At 37.9% G+C, this 20,609-nt stretch overlaps 1 protein-coding gene across 1 annotated transcript in view; it reads right to left on the bottom strand.

Annotated features, from left to right (window-relative positions):
• The window catches only part of LIPC (lipase C, hepatic type), a 74,519-nt gene that overhangs the window by 52,301 nt on the left and 1,609 nt on the right, over positions 1-20,609 (bottom strand). Inside the window, exon 2 of the mRNA XM_075160222.1 lies at positions 15,301-15,421. Coding sequence (XP_075016323.1) covers positions 15,301-15,382 — 82 coding nt within the window. The 5' untranslated portion in view covers positions 15,383-15,421. The remainder of the gene's footprint in view (positions 1-15,300; positions 15,422-20,609) is intronic.

The following is a 20,609-nucleotide window of genomic DNA, read 5'->3' as shown; positions in this document are numbered from 1 at the left end:
TCGGAGATGTGGAGTTGTTCTTTAAAATTTTGAATGGTACTTTAATGATGGCATAAAGTCAAAAGGGGCTGCCTGAACATTGCAGCCACAAAGCGTGCTGTGTTGCATCACATGGAAGGGACTGATGTATATCCTAGGGTCCTTATTCCCAGCTCTATGATTTAACATTTGGCTGTGTGAAAATGCGAGAGTGCATTGCCAAGTGGAGCTTGTGGTGAAGTTGCAGCCTCTCGGTGACAGACACAAACTTGAATACAGCTCAGAGTGATACAGGCAACCCCCAATCTGGATGCTAGCTGTTGTTAGCTTTCCGCTGGTGGGTTGCGCATCCAGCTAATGAAGAGCTGCCGCTTGTCTAGCTGCACTGAGCTGGGCCTTGAATTTTTGCAAACATAGCAGTGTTTATTCTGTGTTTCTCGCTCTCTGCTTTTCACTGTTGCAAGGAATGGTAGTTGGAGACATGTCTTGTCTGTACCTTTAAGACTTTCCCTTGTTTCCAACTTCTTGCCATAGAGGATAGTGGTTTGTTTTTGGAGGTGGATCCTTTAGGGGCCAGGTTCCTACATATTAGGTTCTACAATAAATATTTTACTAGTTTTACTTATTATAATATGTTACTTTTCGACTCCTGTTACAATTTTGCTTACTTTTTGTAGAAAATATCTCTCTAGACTAAAGGTCATACTGTGGATTATCTTGTAGACTCTGATACAGCTGATTTAAACACATTTTCTTTCTCCTCTCTTTAAAATAAATCCTTCTACTGCTCTGTAGCTGTGCTTTTTACTAATGAGAGCTATTGCCAGGCTTCCTTGTTATGGCACTTTGTTAGAAATGTGCCTAACATACAAAAGTGATGGCTTACTGGGCTTTCATCAGTTCTTAGCCAATTTCACAATTAGGAGCAGTATTTTATTTGGAGCTCTGTGATTCAGTTCAGATCTCTCTGATTCTCAACGGGGGGCTGCTCACAGGGGAAAAAAATCGGTTTTCATACAGACTTACCTTCAAATTCCTACATAAAACACTAAAGAACAGTGTTGTAACTGAGATGGGGTATGAATTATTTGTCTGTAACCTGCTAGAAAGTTTAAAATATAGCACCAGTATTGTAAGTAAGGCCAGATGTCTTCCTTTTCTCATTAAGATTCTGTTTAGATATTTGTAGAATTCCTTTGTTTTGGAATAGTTTCATTATATCTCTGCTTCTATAGATCATTTGGTACATGGATCAGACATAATTTTACCAAAAGCCTATTCACATGCAACAGACCTGTGTTTCTAAAGAGGAACTATTTCTCTGATTCTTTCAAAGATGTTAGCAAATTCTGCACCATATTGAGTGCCCTTTAGCTGCAGGTAAAGAATTCAACAGCTTGTGGGAGTGCTAATTAGAGCTAATAATAACTTCAGTGACCTGCCTTGGCTTTAAAATGCCTGACAGAAATTACCCTGTCCCTGAAGGATAGAGATTTTATTTCTGTGCATCTGATTAGGGACGCTCATGTCTTCATGTTTCTGTGTTTAGTGATCACACACAGTTAACTAAGTGGGTGCTTGTGTGTGAATGAAAGAGAAGTGGGTGGTGTTGGGGAATCAAGAGGAAAAAAGGAAAAGAGATCTCTCAAAAATACTACCCCAGAATTCCATTATTAGAGGGATTTCTCTTGTAAGCTAAATAGCCTTGTTAAAACCAGAAATAATAATAGGAAAGCAATTAGAATAGGAATTGGATTATTCATAATTAAACCTTTTCTCTCTAGTTTTGGTTCTTTTTCCATGGTTAGTTTGCTGAAATATGTACAGAGGTCATGAAGGAAATGAGAGCTTTAATTTGAGCAAGTACCCAAAAAGCTCTGAGGTATGAGATTCTTATTTTGTCTGGTTAGTAGGTTGCTGATGGTGCAGAAAACAATTGTATTTTCAAGGAGATTGTCCTAGATCTTTCCAATGTAAATATTATTAACTAGCTAGAAAAAAAGAATTACAGTCTTTTATGAGCAGTTATTGGAATGATAAATTAGGGTTTTTTCTGATTTCTCTTTGTTGCTAAAGTGATTTTTGGAAATCAATCAACTGAATTAGAGGGGGGGAAAGTGTCTTTAAAATTCTAATAGAGCCAGGAATTATAAATAAAATCACTGTAGTCATACACAGAAAAACAAAGGTTAAATTCTGTTTTCTTCTACACAAGAATTGGTGGAGAATGCTTCACAGAAACTGCTGGGATTACCCCAAAGTTTCAATGATGTAAATGATGTCAGAATCTGGTCACTGTAGTCTTTAGGATTTGAGAGGAATTTTTAGAAAAATGAATAGATTAATATGCCTGGGCTGAATGTGAGAAGTGTCTTCCACTGTTTTGTTAGCTCCAATAATGCTATTACTACTGCTTACTCCTTTGTAAACTGTATAACGTTTTAGTTTTTTTAAAAAATGCTATTATTCCTAAATTAGATAGTGGGAAGACTGATAAGGTAGACTGGTTTTGGTTTTGGTAAAAGAGGATAAAAATTTTAAATTCCCCCCTCCCCCCCCCCCAAAAAAAAAAAAAAAAAAAAAAAAGAGGGACTCAATGGTTAGGGTCTTTAGTTCCTAACTAGACGTTTGGCTTCAGTGCTGCCTGAGCAACTCTAAGCAGACTTCCCATTTTGCTGCCACCCACTCATTCCTGACCTCCTGTAGTCCCCATCGTTGTCCCAGCACAGCTGGTTGCTTAGTTGCACAGTGAACAAGATTAGGGAGCTGGTCCAGCTAAAAAGTAGGATCACCAGGAAAAAACAGGATTATATTTCAACTGTGTAATGAACTACAACCTTTCCCTTTGACTTTAAAACAACTGCCATCACTGAACACTGGTTAAGTACAAAACACAAAAATCAATTTTTTGAGGCCTTGAATTTCCCTAGAGCTGGACAGATACGGAATGTCACCCCTTCTTCTATTAACATAAATATTTGATTTTCTGTTAGATTCTTAATTTGGCATAACTCATGTCCTTAGTCTCATTTTGGTTATACTGTTAAAGGGCATTCTAAAAATCAAAGAGCAAAGAATATTCACACTTGATTGCCTTATTCTGGTCAATTAAGCTTGCTTAGGAACACAGTTACAGACTGAGGGACTCACTTGCTGCACAGCAAGAGAGAAAATGTTGGTTTACTGCATTTTCCAGTTACCCACACCATCCAAGAGCATATAATCAACGTAGAAATTTCCAGGCAGTGTCAGCTCACAGAAAATCCAAGGGGAAATCTACTACCAGCTTTAATAAAAATTGATTTTACTTAGAATAATTTCCATCACAATTAATTTTACTTAAGCTAAAATCAAATAATATTTTAATGAAATAAAGGAATATCTGAAACACACAATCTTCCATCTGGAAATTTTAGGGATTCAGAGAGTTCTGTAGTACAACAGTTAAGTTGTGTGGCTGTGTTTAATTTGGAAAACAAAAATGCAGGTAGTCAGTAGCTGAATTGTTACTTAAAGTAGATTACTGAGTAACTGTAAAAGAAATCTTCAATCACTTGTTAAAGATCCAAGACTCATTTGTTCAGATTACTCTGGACTTGGTCCAGAATGTCTAAAGAGGAGATCAGAAGCAGTGATGTGCTGGGGTTGCAGAGTGCTAAATGCTGATCTGATGCATACGTTGTGAGAAGTCTTTCTGAGCTCAGAGTACCTAGTCCCCAAACAGATGCAGTGTAACTCTCAGATGTGTGAGAATTTGGCTCCTTTCTGCACATTAGGATCATCATATTCAAAGTATCCAAAGCCAGAAGTGATTTTTTAATTTTTTCTTTTAACCTAGCTTAAGAACAAACATTGATATTTCATAGATGGAAAGTAACTAAAAACTTAAATATTTCTTGTAAACCCATAAATATCAGCTATTTGATGGTATTCAGGGGAGTAACGCTTCGTTTAAATGAATGGCTAGATACACCTTAAGGCCATGCAGGTATCCTCAGTGGAATTCATTGACTAGCACTTAATGTTTTGTAAAGATGAATATTTTTTACAGATATACACAGTCTTCATAAACTGGACTAGAAAGATAGAAGAGGGCACAGAATCATACGAGAAAAAAACAAACAAATCCAAAGTGCAAATCCTATGAATTTACTAAAATTCCAGAGACGGGTTTGGGAGAAGGGAGGTGCAAAGATTCCTCTTGGAGCGAATAATATGTCACACTCCTGCTTTTATTTTTATTCTCTAAGAACCTCTGCAGTAATTGTGTTCATTTCTGCTACCTAAAATTCCAGATGTCAAGGTCTCTACACTCACCAAATTATGGCGTGTCCTGTCCCTACTGAAGAATACAGTGTAGTCAGCAGCCCTTCCCATTGCCACTTAATCTGAGCTATGACTTAGGGAGATTAAAATAGTAAGCAGCACAACTGTCTATTTTGGGAGCTGGATCAAAGACTGTAAGTTCTGTCCATTTGCTTCAGTTAAGAATCTCCACTGCATTCCTTAGAAATGCTGACACTACCAAGCCAGAGGGTGCTGAGAGACACACTCCTTGGCTGAGGTTTCTTAGAAAAGTTACAGTTCCTTTAAACTAACATGTTAAAGTAAAAGATCACATTATGGTCACATAGCATGTGAGAAGAGACCAAGACTATTAAATGGCATGCAGGAGAATCATGCAGAACTCCTCTCTCCAGGAAAGAGTGCAGGCATTGCTATTGGGATGGAAATAGACTTCTGGCAGAGAGGAAAGGCACATGAAGTTTTTGGAAAGGGTGAATCCTAGGAAAAATGTGGAAACCTCCTAATGATTTCTGTGGGACAAACTATTCTAGTGGTGTAGAATGGAGCTGAAGGTCACCAATTCACGTGTAGTAAGCAAAATCTCATGTTTAGTACGCATTCTATGTATATTTGATGGTATTTGAAATGTTGTTATTTATTGGCCAGAAGAATGCTTTCAGTGTTTCTTTTTTCTATACTGACCTTGGTGTGCTCTAGAGAGCAGTATGTACAGGTCAACTGGAACCAGTTGGAATACTGTCTTTTTGGTGAAGGCAATGCCCAGATACTCTCACTGTTATATTGCAGAGTACTGTAGAATGCAAGCAAGCTTGGGGATAATGAAGTACTTACTACCCAGTATGAGTAAAGATGGCAGAATTGCAATCGTAGTAGACAATGAAACACAGAAGAGCAATTTCAGCACTGCACACTGACATATTTTGTTTAGGAACCTTTTTAGTGCCTTATTGGGCAAGCTATAGACAAAGGTTTCTAATACAAACACATCATTTTAGTATCTCAGCTTTCATGACTCTTTGATGTCATCTACTAAGCAAGCAATGATTTATTATGTCTTTTACAAAAAACTGTTCCCAATTAAAAGAACAAACTTTAATTTCTATTCCCAGGAAAGCAAAAAGTAAGCATGATGGATAGAGAGCACAGCAGATTTTTATATGATGTGCCAGCTGGTTTTCCATGTGGTTTCTAGCACTGCAGAGGTCCAGTCACTAATGCTGAGTGTTTTATATTAATATTCTAAGTTCCCTTCTTTCTTTTAGGTCTAGACTCTAATTTTACAACCTGCCCTGCTCATTTCTGCACTATGGAAGAGCAGGCCAGAGAATTAACTGTAATCTAGTCACAGTTCCCTCCGTTTGCTATGTACTCTGGAGGGAGGAATGCATCCTGTCCATTAAACTCTCTAGTGCTTCTTGAAAAATACACAAAAACTGCTTTGGTGCTACTTTCAAGTGTCAGAAAAGACATTTTTCTCCTGGTTGCAGTTGGTCCTTAACTTGAACAGCAGATTTGGGGAATCCTGCATGGATATAGTCTGTGAAAGACTTGTTCTTGATGGTGAACCTCTGCTCTAGGTCATGCTGCATCCAGCTTACTCTCATTTGCATAAACATATGAAATGCAATTAGGGCTGTCAAGTTTCCTTGTAATTTAGCTAGGCACTGTTGTGTAGGTGGCAATCTATATGTTGTCATAGACATAAGCTATTTTATTCAAGATCAGTTATGAAATTGTACAGATGTTTGAAAGGTCTGAAAACTGCTGACTCCAGTGAATTGCAGAAGACAAGTGATACTGCAGCATTAATAGGGACTGGAGTCTAGGATTAGACATTAAAAAAGAATTTAAGTAGCTACTAAGGGCTTGATTCAATACCTATAGAAGGCTTTTGGGATTCTTACATAATGTAATTCAGTAAGAAAGATGAATAGTTTACAAATCATGTATCTGGCACAATAAACTGGAGGTTAAATCTTTTCCACGTATCCTAAAAACATTGCTAATTCATAATGTTATTTCTTCCTCACAGTTTAGGCATGAAAAGCAATATACTACTTCAGTAATAGTAATTCATTTCAGAAATGCAGTAGCTTTCGTATCTTTCTGAAAATAACAATAACAATTTTAAATAGTATCCATCATTCTTACAAGTAATTAAACTTTTTAAAAAATTTTCTTGGAAGGTTGTTAGCTCTGGGGTGGAAGCATTGCCTGAATAATACCATTCAAAATATTTTGTCTGTAGGGAATAAAAATTGCCCAAACAATTCCCCCTTAAAAATAAGATCAGAGTTTCTCCCATGTCTCTTCTCTTACTATTGACAGCCCCTAAAATGGAAACCTTGAAGGCATTGGCACTGTCATCTTAAGTTAAAAGTACAAGTGACATAAATATGAAAACCAGCAATTCTACTTCACCAAAACACAGAAAATAATCAACTACAAATATAACTAATCAAAGTACTACCCTCTTAAATCATAAATATCATTTCTTTACATGTTTTTTATCTGAAAGCCCGTAAATTTAATTATTAGTATTTTTATAACAACTCATAGAATTCCAATCAAAGGTCAGTTCTGGACAGGTTTTAGGCTGAAGTCATGACAATTAATTGCTTGGACAATAAATTAATTAGACAATGAATTGCCTGGTAAGTAAATCAGAATGTATTTTGATAGTTTTTCACTATAGTTTTTTCATTAATATAACTAAGGAACGCACACATCCCTCCCACCCTGATTTGACAGAAACCCTAATTTGAGTGACTTTTGGACATGGAGATTGGCAAACATGGAGTTAAACCTTAATTGATGTCCTCCAACACCTCTTATGACCCATTGTTACTGAAAGGGAGAACAGTGGTGCTTGAAAGACTGAATAAAATCCTTCAGTCAGATACTAAAGATTATTTTTAGACTGAGATGCATGAAGTAGAGCCAGAAGTGATTTAATATACACAAGATTTTAAAATGAAAAATTTAATCTCAGCAGTGTTTCTATATATTTGTTTACAAAGTTAGCATTAAGATATGGGAAAACACGCGCCAGTGTAGTAGAATTTTATGGGAGTTTGTCAACGCCAGAGGCAAAGCAAGATCAAACATACGTGTATGTTTTTCTTTTTGTCCTTAGACCTGCTCTGTCATCATCTCCCCCATGGTTCAGTACCTTCCTCTGTAAGTAGTCTCCATCAGTTTCACATATTGAGTAAAGCAATATGCAAAATTAGAAAATGGTACTTGGATCAAATACTTCAAAATAGCAGAAATTTTGACGGTTTGTCTAATAAAAATTGAACTTTCAGCTGGGACATACTGGTTTTATTCCAGAGAGCAATATGTATTTAAACACCTTCTCCACTCATATTCAATATTTCTAGATTTCTTTTTTGTTGTTTCCATTCTGTTATTTACCTGATAGCAATTTGTTGCACTTGGAGCAACACCATGAAGTCTGGAGGCCAAGTAGGAGCCCAAAGATAAAAGTATTGTTGGTAAAAGATTCAAATGTTTTTTACCAGACTGGGCAAGAAAATCAGAGAGGGCAGAAGAATGTCTGTAAGTATTTTTAGGTAACAACTCCTGTTTCCACAACCGTGAAGCAACCATGTTGTATTAGAAGCATTTCAGCACCAGCAAAATCTTTCATTGATTGATCATAATGGGTATGTGTAAGGGTGTGCAATCCTGTGCAGTTAATGCTTCCTGGGAATATTAGCAATTGTAACAATTTTTTAAAAATTAAAAGGAACAAGCAAGAAAGATGTCATAGTAACATAACTTAAAGAACGGTGCATTTCTCTAGAAGAAAGGCTACAAAGTGTGAAAGTAATTTTTTTACTTGGAACATAGACATTAAAATATTTTTTTGCAAGAATTGTAATTCATATTTGGCCTATTGCCAAAGCAGTGAACTTTATCACCCAGTCTTGGCATGTGCAGATAGATGGCCCCTTTTGTCTCTTGCCAGTTATTGCTTATGTTGCCAGGAAATCTTAATCATGCTGCTTGGAAGTGGCTGCTGGCCTATCTACCTGCTGCCAAGCTATTCCACTGTATAAGGAGTCTGACTTATCTTCAGCGAACAGTCTCTTAGCTCTAGATAACATATAGGAAAAAAAAGTCACTATGCTAAGGCCACCCTAGGGGCCCATATGGTGTTATGAACTACATCATCAATATTGTACTTGCTGTTGCTAGTAATAGCAACCCTATTACTAACCCTGAAGCTCCACATGGATTGGGCATAACTATGTTTTCCAAAATGAAATGTGCAATAGAGTGAACCACAAAATAAGCAGAAAACAAAAATGTTCTCTTTAATAATGAATGTTTTCATTGATAGTTATTTTCTATTAAAACTATATATATATTAGAAAAACAGCTATAACCTTCTGTAGTTTGAGAGAAAAAGGAAGAAAATTAGTTAAGCAATTAGATTGCACTGCGACATTATCAAGAAGTGTTCTGTATGTTCAGGTTTAAGTGTCATATGAGTTCAACCACTATTCATACAGTAATAGTCAGAAGAATATAATGCCTAAGTCAAGTGAATTACAATCCTCTGAGGAATGCAACCTCCTCATTAAGATGTTCAGTCACTTGCATTAGTAAAAATATTGAAATTTGTTTCATGCATGGATAGTTCCTTTGTCGATTGAGTTCCCATTATTGTTTCTTTTCATGGGAAAAAGCAAAGCATCTTCAATTAGTTAGACTACAGTTACATTTTGGACTCTGTGGTGAAAATTTATGTCTGAAATTATATTTGTAAATTTTTCCAGGTGCCGAAAGGAAGAATAACTGTTTTAGATGATAGAAATTTTGGTAGGATTCTAAGATTCCTGAGAGCATTGCAAATGCTGTGTAGACATACAGTATTTCTGAAATACAGCCACTCAGAAAATGGGAGTAAATACATTTGTAGAACTTTTCCTAATAATAGCATAACATAGATCATTAGTGTAACTGGTTAGTACCTTAACATCTGAACTTTCAACTTCCAGGACTTCTTGGACCAATATTTCTGTATGTCATAAAATTTAGCTCCTGAATCCCTGTTTAAATGATCTAACCAGAAGTGACCTGAATTTCAAGATCACTGGTGATGCACAAACTCCATTGAAGTAAACTAGATATATTAATGTTTTTTAGTTTTGTTTCCATAGGCTGCAATCATGGTATATTTGTGCATATGAAGAAGCAGGAGAGAAAAAGAATCATTCTCTTCAGTAATTTTTTGAGCCAATTTAAATCCAACTTGATAGAGAGAAAGAGGTATCAAATATTAGATTCCTACGTGTTTTCTGAAAATCAACAGTTGGATAGAGAAAAGAGGCCCTCGTAGCAACACATTTGCTGTTACATTTACACAGGGTTCAAGTAAACATTTAATTCTAGCACCTTGCTTATCGATAAAGCTTAGCTGTCATCTTGCACTCTGGCTGTCATTTGGAGACAACCAACTGCTCATCAGTCATAGAATCATAGAATCATACAGGTTGGAAAAGACCTCTAAGGTCATCGTGTCCAACCGTCAACCCAACACACCATATCCACTAAACCATGTCCCTAAGGGCCTCATCTACACATCTTTTAAATACTTCCAGGGATGGTGACTCAACCACTCCCCTGGGCCGCCTGTTCCAAGGCCTGATCACTCTTTCAGTAAAGAAATTTCTCCTAATGTCCAATCTAAACCTCCCTTGGCGCAACTTGAGGCCATTTCCTCTTGTCCTATCGCTAGTTACTTGGCAGAAGAGACCAACACCCACCTCGCTACAACCTCCTTTCAGGTAGTTGTAGAGCGCGATGAGGTCTCCCCTCAGCCTCCTCTTCTCCAGACTAAACAACTCCAGTTCCCTCAGCCGCTCCTCATAAGGCTTGTGCTCCAGGCCCTTCACCAGCTTCGTTGCCCTCCTCTGGACACGCTCCAGCACCTCCATGTCCTTCTTGTAGTGAGGGGCCCAAAACTGAACACAGTATTCGAGGTGCGGCCTCACCAGTGCTGAGTACAGGGGCACGATCACCTCCCTACTCCTGCTGGCCACACTATTCCTAATACAGGCCAGGATGCTGTTGGCCTTCTTGGCCACCTGAGCACACTGCCAGCTCATGTTCAGCCGGCTGTCAATCAGCACCCCCAGGTCCTTTTCCTCCTGGCAGCTTTCCAGCCACTCTTCCCCAAGCCTGTAGCGTTGCATGGGGTTGTTGTGGCCGAAGTGCAGGACCCGGCACTTGGCCTTGTTGAACCTCATACAGTTGGCCTCAGCCCATCGATCCAGCCTGTCCAGGTCCCTCTGCAGAGCCTTCCTACCCTCGAGCAGATCAACACTCCCACCCAGCTTGGTGTCGTCTGCAAACTTACTGAGGGAGCACTCGATCCCCTCAATCAGATCATTGATAAAAATATTGAACGAGACCGGCCCCAGTACTGAGCCCTGGGGAACACCGCTCGTGACCAGCCACCAACTGGATTTAACTCCGTTGACCACAACTCTCTGGGTTCGGCCATCCAGCCAGTCAGGGAAACTGAGAGAGGACTGGCTTATGCTTATGTTCAACTCATGCAGGCATTGTGGATGCAGTCAGCTCAAACCATTTTGTCCCTGGAATTTGACCTTTTTTGAGCACCAATATCAAACACAGGAGAGCAGCAGCTTCCCACTTGGTGCAGTGAGCAGCGCTGGGCCAGCCACTACCTGATCCATGAGCCTGTCTGCACTGGCTAGTCAATGGGCACAAGCATACCCGTGAAACAGTCACAGCATGTATGCAGAGCGAGGCAAAAAAGGCTAGGTAGCAGACGGGAGGAGGTGACAGTAGTGCAGGGCTGGGGAGAGAGACCATGGAGTGGATCTCAGACTGAGAAGGGTCCTAGCAAGGATTGTGTAAGGTACATGAAGAAGCTAGAGTGCTGGGACATCCATGGGTACCATGCAGGGCACTAAGTCATGGGATAATTCAGGAATATAGACATGGTGTAGAGATGGGGAGAAGGAACTGAGAACCTTGGGACAGGAATGTCATGGAAGCACAGCTGGAGTTTAGGACATGAGGAGTTTAGGTTATGTAGGATATAAATGACTGGAAACCAAACCTACTTAGTTCTGCTGCTCATGGAAGTGCTCATCTTAAATTCAGCCAACCATCAAACCATGGTTTGTAAGTAGTGCAGAACTTAGGAGATACTTAATTTGTCTACCTAAGCAGAGTGGAAGGCTGAGTGTGTTCCAGTTGAGTTTGAACTTGTAGTTGGATATTTTAGTCAAGGAATTTCAATCAGAGGAACAGGTTACAGTGCCATTCTATCCCATGAAAGGAATTGAGTTTGCTATTTTAGCTTTCTGTCTATGCTGGAAAATTATAGTTTTCTCTCAAACTAGAATTAAGACTGGATTACTAGTATCCTGTGAGCTTGTTGGTTTTAGTCTGTGTTCTTCTGTCATTTAGTATAAACCCAAAACACACAGAATTAATGGAAAGTTAAGGCACAGATTATTATTACACTGAATATGCTTCAAGGAATTAAAAGGAAGGTCTTTTTTACGTTTTTAGTATTTATTGTAGACTTTAAAGAAATGTTAGATAGTAAAAGTGATATTCACCTTCAATGTCAAAGGTAACCATCTCATCATCTTAGCAGACTTTAGTTCTCTATCTCTGCAGTTTAAATGGCTTTTAAATCTTCTATGTTTTTTGCATTTCTAGTAGTTTTTCAGCTTCAGGTAGAAATTATTATTTTGGTAGTTTTTCAGATCTGATATAGTATACTCCATGTACACTGCATTTTATTGAGGAATTTTATCTAGGCTTTGGAGGATTTTATATACCCAACACATCTTTTATGTCTCCATAATACAATTGGGGAATAAAGAAAACATAACAGCTATTCAAATTTCTGTGTAATCCATTCCCATGGTCTACGTTATAATCTTAAGGTGTTAGCACTTAAGGTGTAATACTTAAAACATAGCAGAATTGGATGACAACTAAGATGTTATCTTCTCGTTGAGCAAAAAAAGTCCAGCTCAACCGCCAGCTGTGAGACAGTGAAGTAAAAAGTGCTAGCTCAACAACATGCATTTTCATGTCAACTACTGAATAATTCTGCTCTACACAATGAAATGGAAACTATTCCCACCTAGTTTTATGTTTCCAGGAGAAGAATCAAAATAAATAAGAACTTACGTTGAAATATTTTTCGCATTCTTTTAGAAAGAATCATCCTGGCTCAACTTCAAGGATGTTATTTTTAGGTGCTTATTTCTGGTCTTTTTCTGTGATGCTGCTTTAGATAATGAACTTTTGCAAAAAAATGCCAAACTTATTTCCTGCTATACAAATATTCAAGAAAATCATGGCATTTCAGAAACACTCTGTGGCTTTTTAAGAATAACCTCTGTGTGTGTTTTAAATGTGATGTTGTGTTTGCCTGGTAATGCAGTCCATCTTATTCTACATAATTAAGCATAAAATAAGAACCTATAATATGTATTTATGTACATAACTCAAACAGATTTACGTACACCAATCTACAGTGATTTACCTGCTGCAGTCTAATTCCTATAAATTATTTTTTTGTAATGTAATTTCTTTTACTGTGTAGGTGGATAGAACGATACAGAGAAAATTGAAGCAGAGTGTTGTTTATTTGCTGGGTACAAATAAATGAGAAGGACTTTTACACGGTGATTGCTCTTTTAGAGGATGGTTCCCTTATAGGCAATTGCTTGTGCTAAAACTCAGCTTTGAGAAGGCTTTGTAGCTCCTTATAGTTACACTGTTCATTGCTGCAGCTTCTGCTAAAGCAAGAACAAGCAAGCTCCAAGGTAGAAGGATATTCAGGTAAAATATATACTATGCTCACTGAATGCTGTCTCTACCTGACAGCATTAAAAGGCCTCTTACGTAGGGTTAAAAACTTTACTGCTCTTCCTTAGTGAGGATTAATGCTTTATTGCCATTTGCATACCCCATTGTGGCAAACGGATTTGCCTCACTGAGAAGTAAAATGAGGAAAAAGTCTCCTTGAGGTTACCAAGGACCCACACACCAGAGCTGATTTGGGGAAAGACAGAACCAGCTGAGCTATACTGACAAACCAAATGGTAACAGAAATAAGGCAAAGTTTTGAGAACAGGGAATTGCATTATCTTCTGGACAAAACTGGTGTGGCTGAGGTTGGATTGGGGAAGGAGAACAAGGGAGTGAAAAGTGCAGAAATATATATTAATGTAAATGGATAGTTGGAATTAGAGTTGCACTGATTTAAAATTGACAGGAGATGAGTGTCTGAGTTCAACATAACGGAATACCAGGGCCTTTAACCTTGTAACTACTCTCTGTAGCAGATCTAGTTAGGCTGTGGATAGCCTCTAGAAGAAAACACAGTAGATTTATTTGCATTTTTAGAAATGTACCAGCTCTGCTTCTTAAGTCAGTCTCTCCCTTCAACATACTATGAACTAGGAGTATCTGCTAGTGCTAATATGACATGTGACCTGCCTTTTGTGGCCCACAAGCAAGGTTTTAAGCTGCAGAAGCAATGAGCAAACAAGTGAAGTCCGTTGACATAGGAGTACTAGGTCATGAGGGGAAAGGGGGATGGAGAGAGTGAGTGACTGACCTTGCTATAAATGGTGCCACAGATAGTGGGGGTAGGAGAACGTGAGTTGGCATAAGGCAAGACCTGTGACTGTAAAAGAATGGGGGTGCAGTGACTTCCTCTCTCTGCCTTGTGTTTGTATCTAAGGTGAACTAAACTCTAAGCACACAGTGGAGGCTGAATAGATTTGGGCAAAGATGATGTGAGACGCCTCAAACTAAAATTAGTGCTCTGATTTTTGATTCTCTCAAAAATACAGAATTTATCAAGGTTTCTAAATAGCTTGCTAAGGTCCAGCGACTGCTAAGGATGGGCAGGCCTTGCTGCCTGGTAAGCCAGGCCAAGTTATGGCATTAATTGAAATTTACAGTTCTCATTGTGTTTTAATTCAAGCATTTTATATTGTTCGAAATGAAACCCAAGGGAATTTTAGTGTGCAGAATCAAAGAAAGATGGTTCTGCCTCCTGTAGATTGAAATCACTGTGCCTGTTACATATAAAGCATTTATATAGCAAATGGTTTCTAAAATTGTTAATACAAATTAACATAAATGCAAAACACAGCTACTGAAAGAGGCCATACTTCCATGAATGTGCATATCTTGCTTTCTTTCAAGCTAAGGAGAAAGCTACATTTATCCCCTCTAGACTTAGAGTATTAGAAATGGAGTTAGATAAGAAGGAAAACTAATGCTTGCTATGTATGGCTCAACGATGAAGGCAAACATGGAATTGTCTTTGTCAATCACATTAGAGAGGTGTTAAGAAATGCAGTTGTGTGATGCACTGCCATACTCAACAGTCACACAAATACTGACATAATGTGCAGTGTCACAAATGCATAGAAAATGGTTGTACAACCATGTAAACGATAAGATCCTCCACAGTACTTCTCTACAAAATATACTGCAGATGTATCTCTTTCACTCAAAGATACTCATCACAGTTGAGGTGAAAGGCAGCCTACATTAGGCAACTCAGAAAATGAAAGCTTAAACACTGTCAGATAGCTAGAAATTTTTATTCATAGTAGGAGACTGAATCTATTTTATAGAATACTTCCAGCCCAAGAAGATTATAACTGATATATATCAGTTCAGTGTATATTTTCAAACTAATACATTTTTAAATGAGCTTCAGCAGAAGTTTTGTTAAAGGTCAGATTCCCATAAGTCTGTAGTTTCAGAATGTATAGATTTCCACTGAGACATGTTTGTTGTAATTACAAACAACTACATTTTCCAATAAACACAGACAGTTATAAATGCCATATTTTAAGGGAATATAACACTCAAAAAAACCCCAACATGTTGATGACCAGAGAGTCAGTACTACTTAATTTTTATAGCATAAACATTTCAAAAAAAGTTCCCGATCACTATTTATGTTTGATAGGATATTACCTTTTTTCTTTCCTCCGTATGTATTTGCTGGGGTGATGATATAAGAAAGCAACAAAAATGAGAGAAGTTGCAAACTTTTCATTTCTTCTTTCTCTGAAGGAGAGTTGGGGAATGCACCCTTCTGCCAAGAGATGGGAAAAGGAGACAATTATCAATGCTTTGCAAGAAATTCTTTGCCTGTTAATCATTAACCTTGAATTCTCCTGTCCACTGCTCCAGTCTTTCCTTTTATGGAAGTGAAAACAGAATTTGCCTGTTTCCAACCTCCTCTTTTTTATTTTATGCCACTTGTGGCAGAAATAATTTGGAACTGGATCCTCCTACCTTGCTCAACAGTGCTTGGCTCTGAACACAACGGACTTGAGGGTGTTTGTTCTCTGAAATACTGCTAAAGGCCATGAGTAGCCAGCTCGAATTTGGTTGGTCAACAGCTCAGTCTGAACACATTGCAAAATAACCCTAAGAGCTGAAGGTTAATCTAAATATTTCATTAACATAGACAAATCCCAGTAAGGGAAACATCAAAATTCTATACATAATAAACACTTCTCTTATTTCAGTGATAAAATTGATACCAGATTTTGGATAGTCGCAAAATGTTTCCTTTCAAATTAAGTGAACAATTTTTATCACATAAGAAATTTACAGATGAGGCACAATTAACCAACATCTCTCTCCACTTCTAGTAAAACAGTCATAAGGAAGTGTACGTAGTAAATGTAGGGTAATTTCAGAGAAAAAGTTACTACTAATATGGTATATTTTATATCGGAAATCGAAGCAGAATCTTAGTTACAGCAGTGTATGTAATGCCACAATGAATAGGTGCATAGTGCAAAGTGTGATAGGGCAATAAATACTCTTGGCTAGACAGCAAGTATTACTACTAAGGGAGATCTCACACATAAGCAGGACCAAATGCTGTCCTCTGGGCCTTGTTAGCATCAGTCTGGAGTATCATAGTTTTCCCACATCAGTCAATGTTCTTGAGACATACTCTAGCTCATTTTAAAGGAACTAAGTGCCAATTATGATGTAGCCATGGCAGCACAGGCCTTAGCACAGGCTGCAAATTAACCTGCGTTTCCACTAATCACTGGATTACCAGCTTATGTGGGTTAATGTTGCCAACCTCCACCACTACCTGCATACCTGAGCTAGTATATAATTAGCCAGATAGGTCTATACTATACCTCACTTGTATGCTGTGACAACATTGCGGAATATTCCTTAGAAATAGGTCTCCAGCACGGTAAACTTTCCCCAGCTTCTGAATGATTAAGAAGGCCCCATGTGCTCAAGAGGGGGTGACAGTTTAAATTCGTTGCTAAACGTAGTTTGTTAAGGATTTGCTGTAAGTTATAGCAAACAGAGACAATATTTTGAGAACTCTGGAACTATCTGTGTCAGACTAAACAACTGAAACACAGCTTGTAAACTTGAAAAAGTGTATTTTGAGTATTCAGTGACCCCCAGATTTTTTATGAAGCCTCTTATCATAATTACTGAATCTAGAATGAGTGAAATGTTAGCCATACCATCCCAGCCTGAGGAATTTTTCATTGTTCTATTGTCTTTATAATTAAGAACTATTTTAAAGTGTTCCAGCTAAAACATTTTTCTCTCTTTTAGAAGACAGTAAGTCTCAGAGGACCCATATGCCATAGCAGAACTGGTATGTTAGACTACAAAAAAAAAGTATTCTCAGCAGGGAAACTCTGCTGTCATGTTTGATGCATTGTTTTGGCATACAAGAGCATGCTTCATGGAGAGTGGCCCATGGTGCTGGATGTTGCATGAATAAAGGAGAAAAATACAGATCACTTCCTTTCCCTGCTCACTCCAAAGAGCTTCGAGTCTAGGATACAGCAAACAGCTAGAAAACTCTACAAGCGATCTCTACAGTCATAGCAGTCACCACAGTTGGCAGTGATCTTGGCACACCAACATCTAAAGGGTTGTCAAGACTGATTGATCAGTGTGTGTGTGAAAGTATATTAATAAAGAGGCAATACAAATAAAGAGGCAATACAGAAACTGAGGTGATATAATCAAAATGTCTGGCTGATAAATACCCTTTGCAGCAGTATTTTCAATGGATGTGAGCAAGAAAAGGATTTGCAGTAATTGAGACAGGACATAGAACTTGGACAAGAATTTAGGCTGTGATGGTGGACAGAAAATGCTGTATTTTAGCAAAGTTAACAGTAGTGGAAATTACGGGTGTGATTTAGCACAGCCTTGCAGTGAACTTAGAAAAATGTAAGCTGAAGATGATGTGAAGATTGTTGGATGGTAATACTAGCTACAGTAATCAAGAAAGGAGAGAGAGATTATAAGGTCTGTTTTCTGCAGAGAGGAATTGTTCTGGAACAGGGTGGTAGATCTGTCAGGTACAGACCAGGCTGTTGGGTCTTTGTGAGGAGATTGCCTGGAAATAAAGACTATAGGGATCAGTCTTTGGATTTACTTCTTGCTAGAGAACCTATGTAGGAAACCAGAAGGGCATTATGAGCATCTTATGAAGGATTGCTTAAAGTGGTAAGAGGAAAACTGGGAAAAGAAGGAGTTGCAAAAGGAGGAGGAACCTGCGTTCCTCCCTGCTATCTGCATCACTTCATTTGGCAGTCCTGCGTCAGTCATTGCTAGTGTTAATTTGTCTTTTCAGTGTTGACAGAATATCGGCAATAATGGTGAGAAAGCTAAGCAGTGTTGTGGGAATAATTGTACAGTATTTGAACAAGAGATTCCACAGTGCATATTCAAGATGAGTTTATGTAGCACAAAATTGCATGCTATGGCACATTAGTCCACAGAGAGCAGATGTGATTGTGTTCTGGAGGAAGGAGCTGCTCCCAATGGCCTCTATAGCATTGTCACACAATGTGTTTTCGGAGTGTGGGTTTGTTTTTTTTTCCTAGGTCTCTTCTCCATTTGATGTACATGAGTAGTTCCAATTACCTTTATTATCTACTCATAAAGAAAAGAATGGCTATCCTGTAATGTAATGAATGTTAGAGGTAGAAGACTCCTGATAAATAATTTTCCTGTGAATCCAAATATTGAAATCATAACCTTTGCGTCTTCAACATGTTTATCTCGTCACTTGTTGAAGTTACCTACTTTGCTTGATCTGTTCTCTCTCAGCTTGGTTAATTGTTATGTTTGTATAACATATATAATATTCTATGAATATATAACCTAAATTGCTTTAGGAATTAGTTCCCTGTATAAAAAGTATAACAAGAAAGAGCCTTTGGTACATTATGAGAACAGAAAAAATTGAGACAGGTATTTGTCAGAAGGGACTGTGCAATAGCTACTCAGAGATACATGCTGCATGTTGCATCACATACTGAAATAGCTTTTTTCAGCCACATTTGAATCTGTATGAGGGGCAGTGAGTGGGAGCTGCAATATTCCATGTAAAAATCATTGCAGAAAAAAGAGTATCCTCTGGAAAAAAGAAGATGCTCTAGGTTTTCATATTACTCAATCATAGAGAATGCTGCCTGAATTAAACTGGATACTTCTGAGACACTAATAGTTGTCTATTGGTCTGCCAGGGCAATACGAACTGTAAGACTGCTCTGCTACAGTTCCGTACCACTGGCAATGACAAAATTTCCAACAGCTCAATACAACACAGGTACTCGAAAATCAGGGAACAGAAATCTCAGGGACTATAAAAAAAGCTGGGAGATTACTGTAGGAAAATGACACCTGGAATATGCAAGCTACATTGTGTTCTGATGTGACTTTCAAGAGCGAGTGGAAGGTTTATTCTTTAAAGTTGGGTATGTTTGTTACTCGTGCTCTGGGTAAGGCAAGTGGATAGTTTGGTAAGCAAAAACTTTGATTCTTACAAAAAATGTCTGAAATTAAGTTCTTAAATTTAAGGTTTAAATATGTTAACCGTAAAATTTAAAGGATCTATTAAAAAAAAAAGTAGTTATTCTTCTACCAAGTGAGTAGATCTGATCTCTCTTTTCCGTAACATCCAGCATTTGCACATTACTTAATATTTCACATTGAAATCACTCATACCTACTGTAGTGATCTGGATTTTTTTTTTTAGTTCTAAATTTAAAAATAGATAGTCCAAACTGCTTGTCTGTGGAACAGGTAGAACACATATTTTGTATTACATGGAGGCTAGTGCTTTGCCTACTTTACATGAAATCGAATCTTTTCTTAAACACACTGCATCCAAAAACAAATTTCTAGCTCATGTTGCTGTGTTTATATCTAGTTTGCATATAGTGTAAGAGGGCTTGATAACCTTCTCTCTTCTGCTAGAGATGCTGCTTGTACAACGTATACCCAGGAGGTATACTCTTAATCAGAATCCCCATCTGCTTCTTGGCTAATGTTCCAATTATAGTTAGACCTCTTGCACATATTCACATCTATAATAAAATAGATGGTTTCACTATTGAGAAGCAGCAGGTGACTAATGGTGCATTGTATCATGCAAGCTTTTGCTTAAATATATCGTTCTAATCAAGTTAAATAAAGGAACACAGAGCAGAAATTTGTCAGGCATACAGTCCTGTTTTTCCTGAGACCACACTGTTCATCAAGATGGTTTTCAATCACCTGAAGACCAATAACACTGTAGTACAAGATGTTCTTTCAGGTTTAGAAGAGATTTTATGGGCCAGAACTTCAGCTGGCATAAATTGGTTTCTGTGCAGCTATAACGATTTTCACCAGCTGAGGATCCACCCTGTGTTCCTATAATTACCCACTGGTATCTGAAAAAAGATTCATGTGATGGTTATGCTAATACAGCTGAGGTTATAGAGCAAGAAATTTTTTATATGTTTGAATTTTTAATGCAAATCTTTAATCCAGAATTTATTCTGCCTGTTTCATCTTTCCTAGGATTTTTTAATATCAAATAACTCTGAAGAGACATTTTTAGATGGACTTTTGTGTGTGGATACATGGCCTATGTCAAACATACAGCAGCTGCACATGAGCCTGAAACTTCCTTTACAGCAATAGCTATTGAGCCATCAGTCTTTTCAGTATTAAATTCACAATTAAATAATTGATCAGCCAACTTTATTTTCTGATATGAAAGAAAACCACTCATTTGCATAAGCGTAGTCTTGTGAAATATGAGTTTCTTCTGCAAGATGCTTTTCACACTCTGTAGCCCCTGGTAAGGCAGTCTTCTTCCAGGACTCATCACCCAGAATATTGTCTAATTTTCCTTGGATGCACAGCTGGGACTAGGAATTGCATTCTTTCAATTTGAACTTTCAAGAAAACTTAAATGTATTCTGCATATGTGTACCTTT

This window comes from Calonectris borealis, chromosome 11 (assembly GCF_964195595.1).
Source record: "Calonectris borealis chromosome 11, bCalBor7.hap1.2, whole genome shotgun sequence".
Classification (NCBI taxonomy): domain Eukaryota; kingdom Metazoa; phylum Chordata; class Aves; order Procellariiformes; family Procellariidae; genus Calonectris; species Calonectris borealis.
Note: the sequence above shows the minus strand (reverse complement) of the source record. Positions and strands in the feature narration are given on the sequence as shown.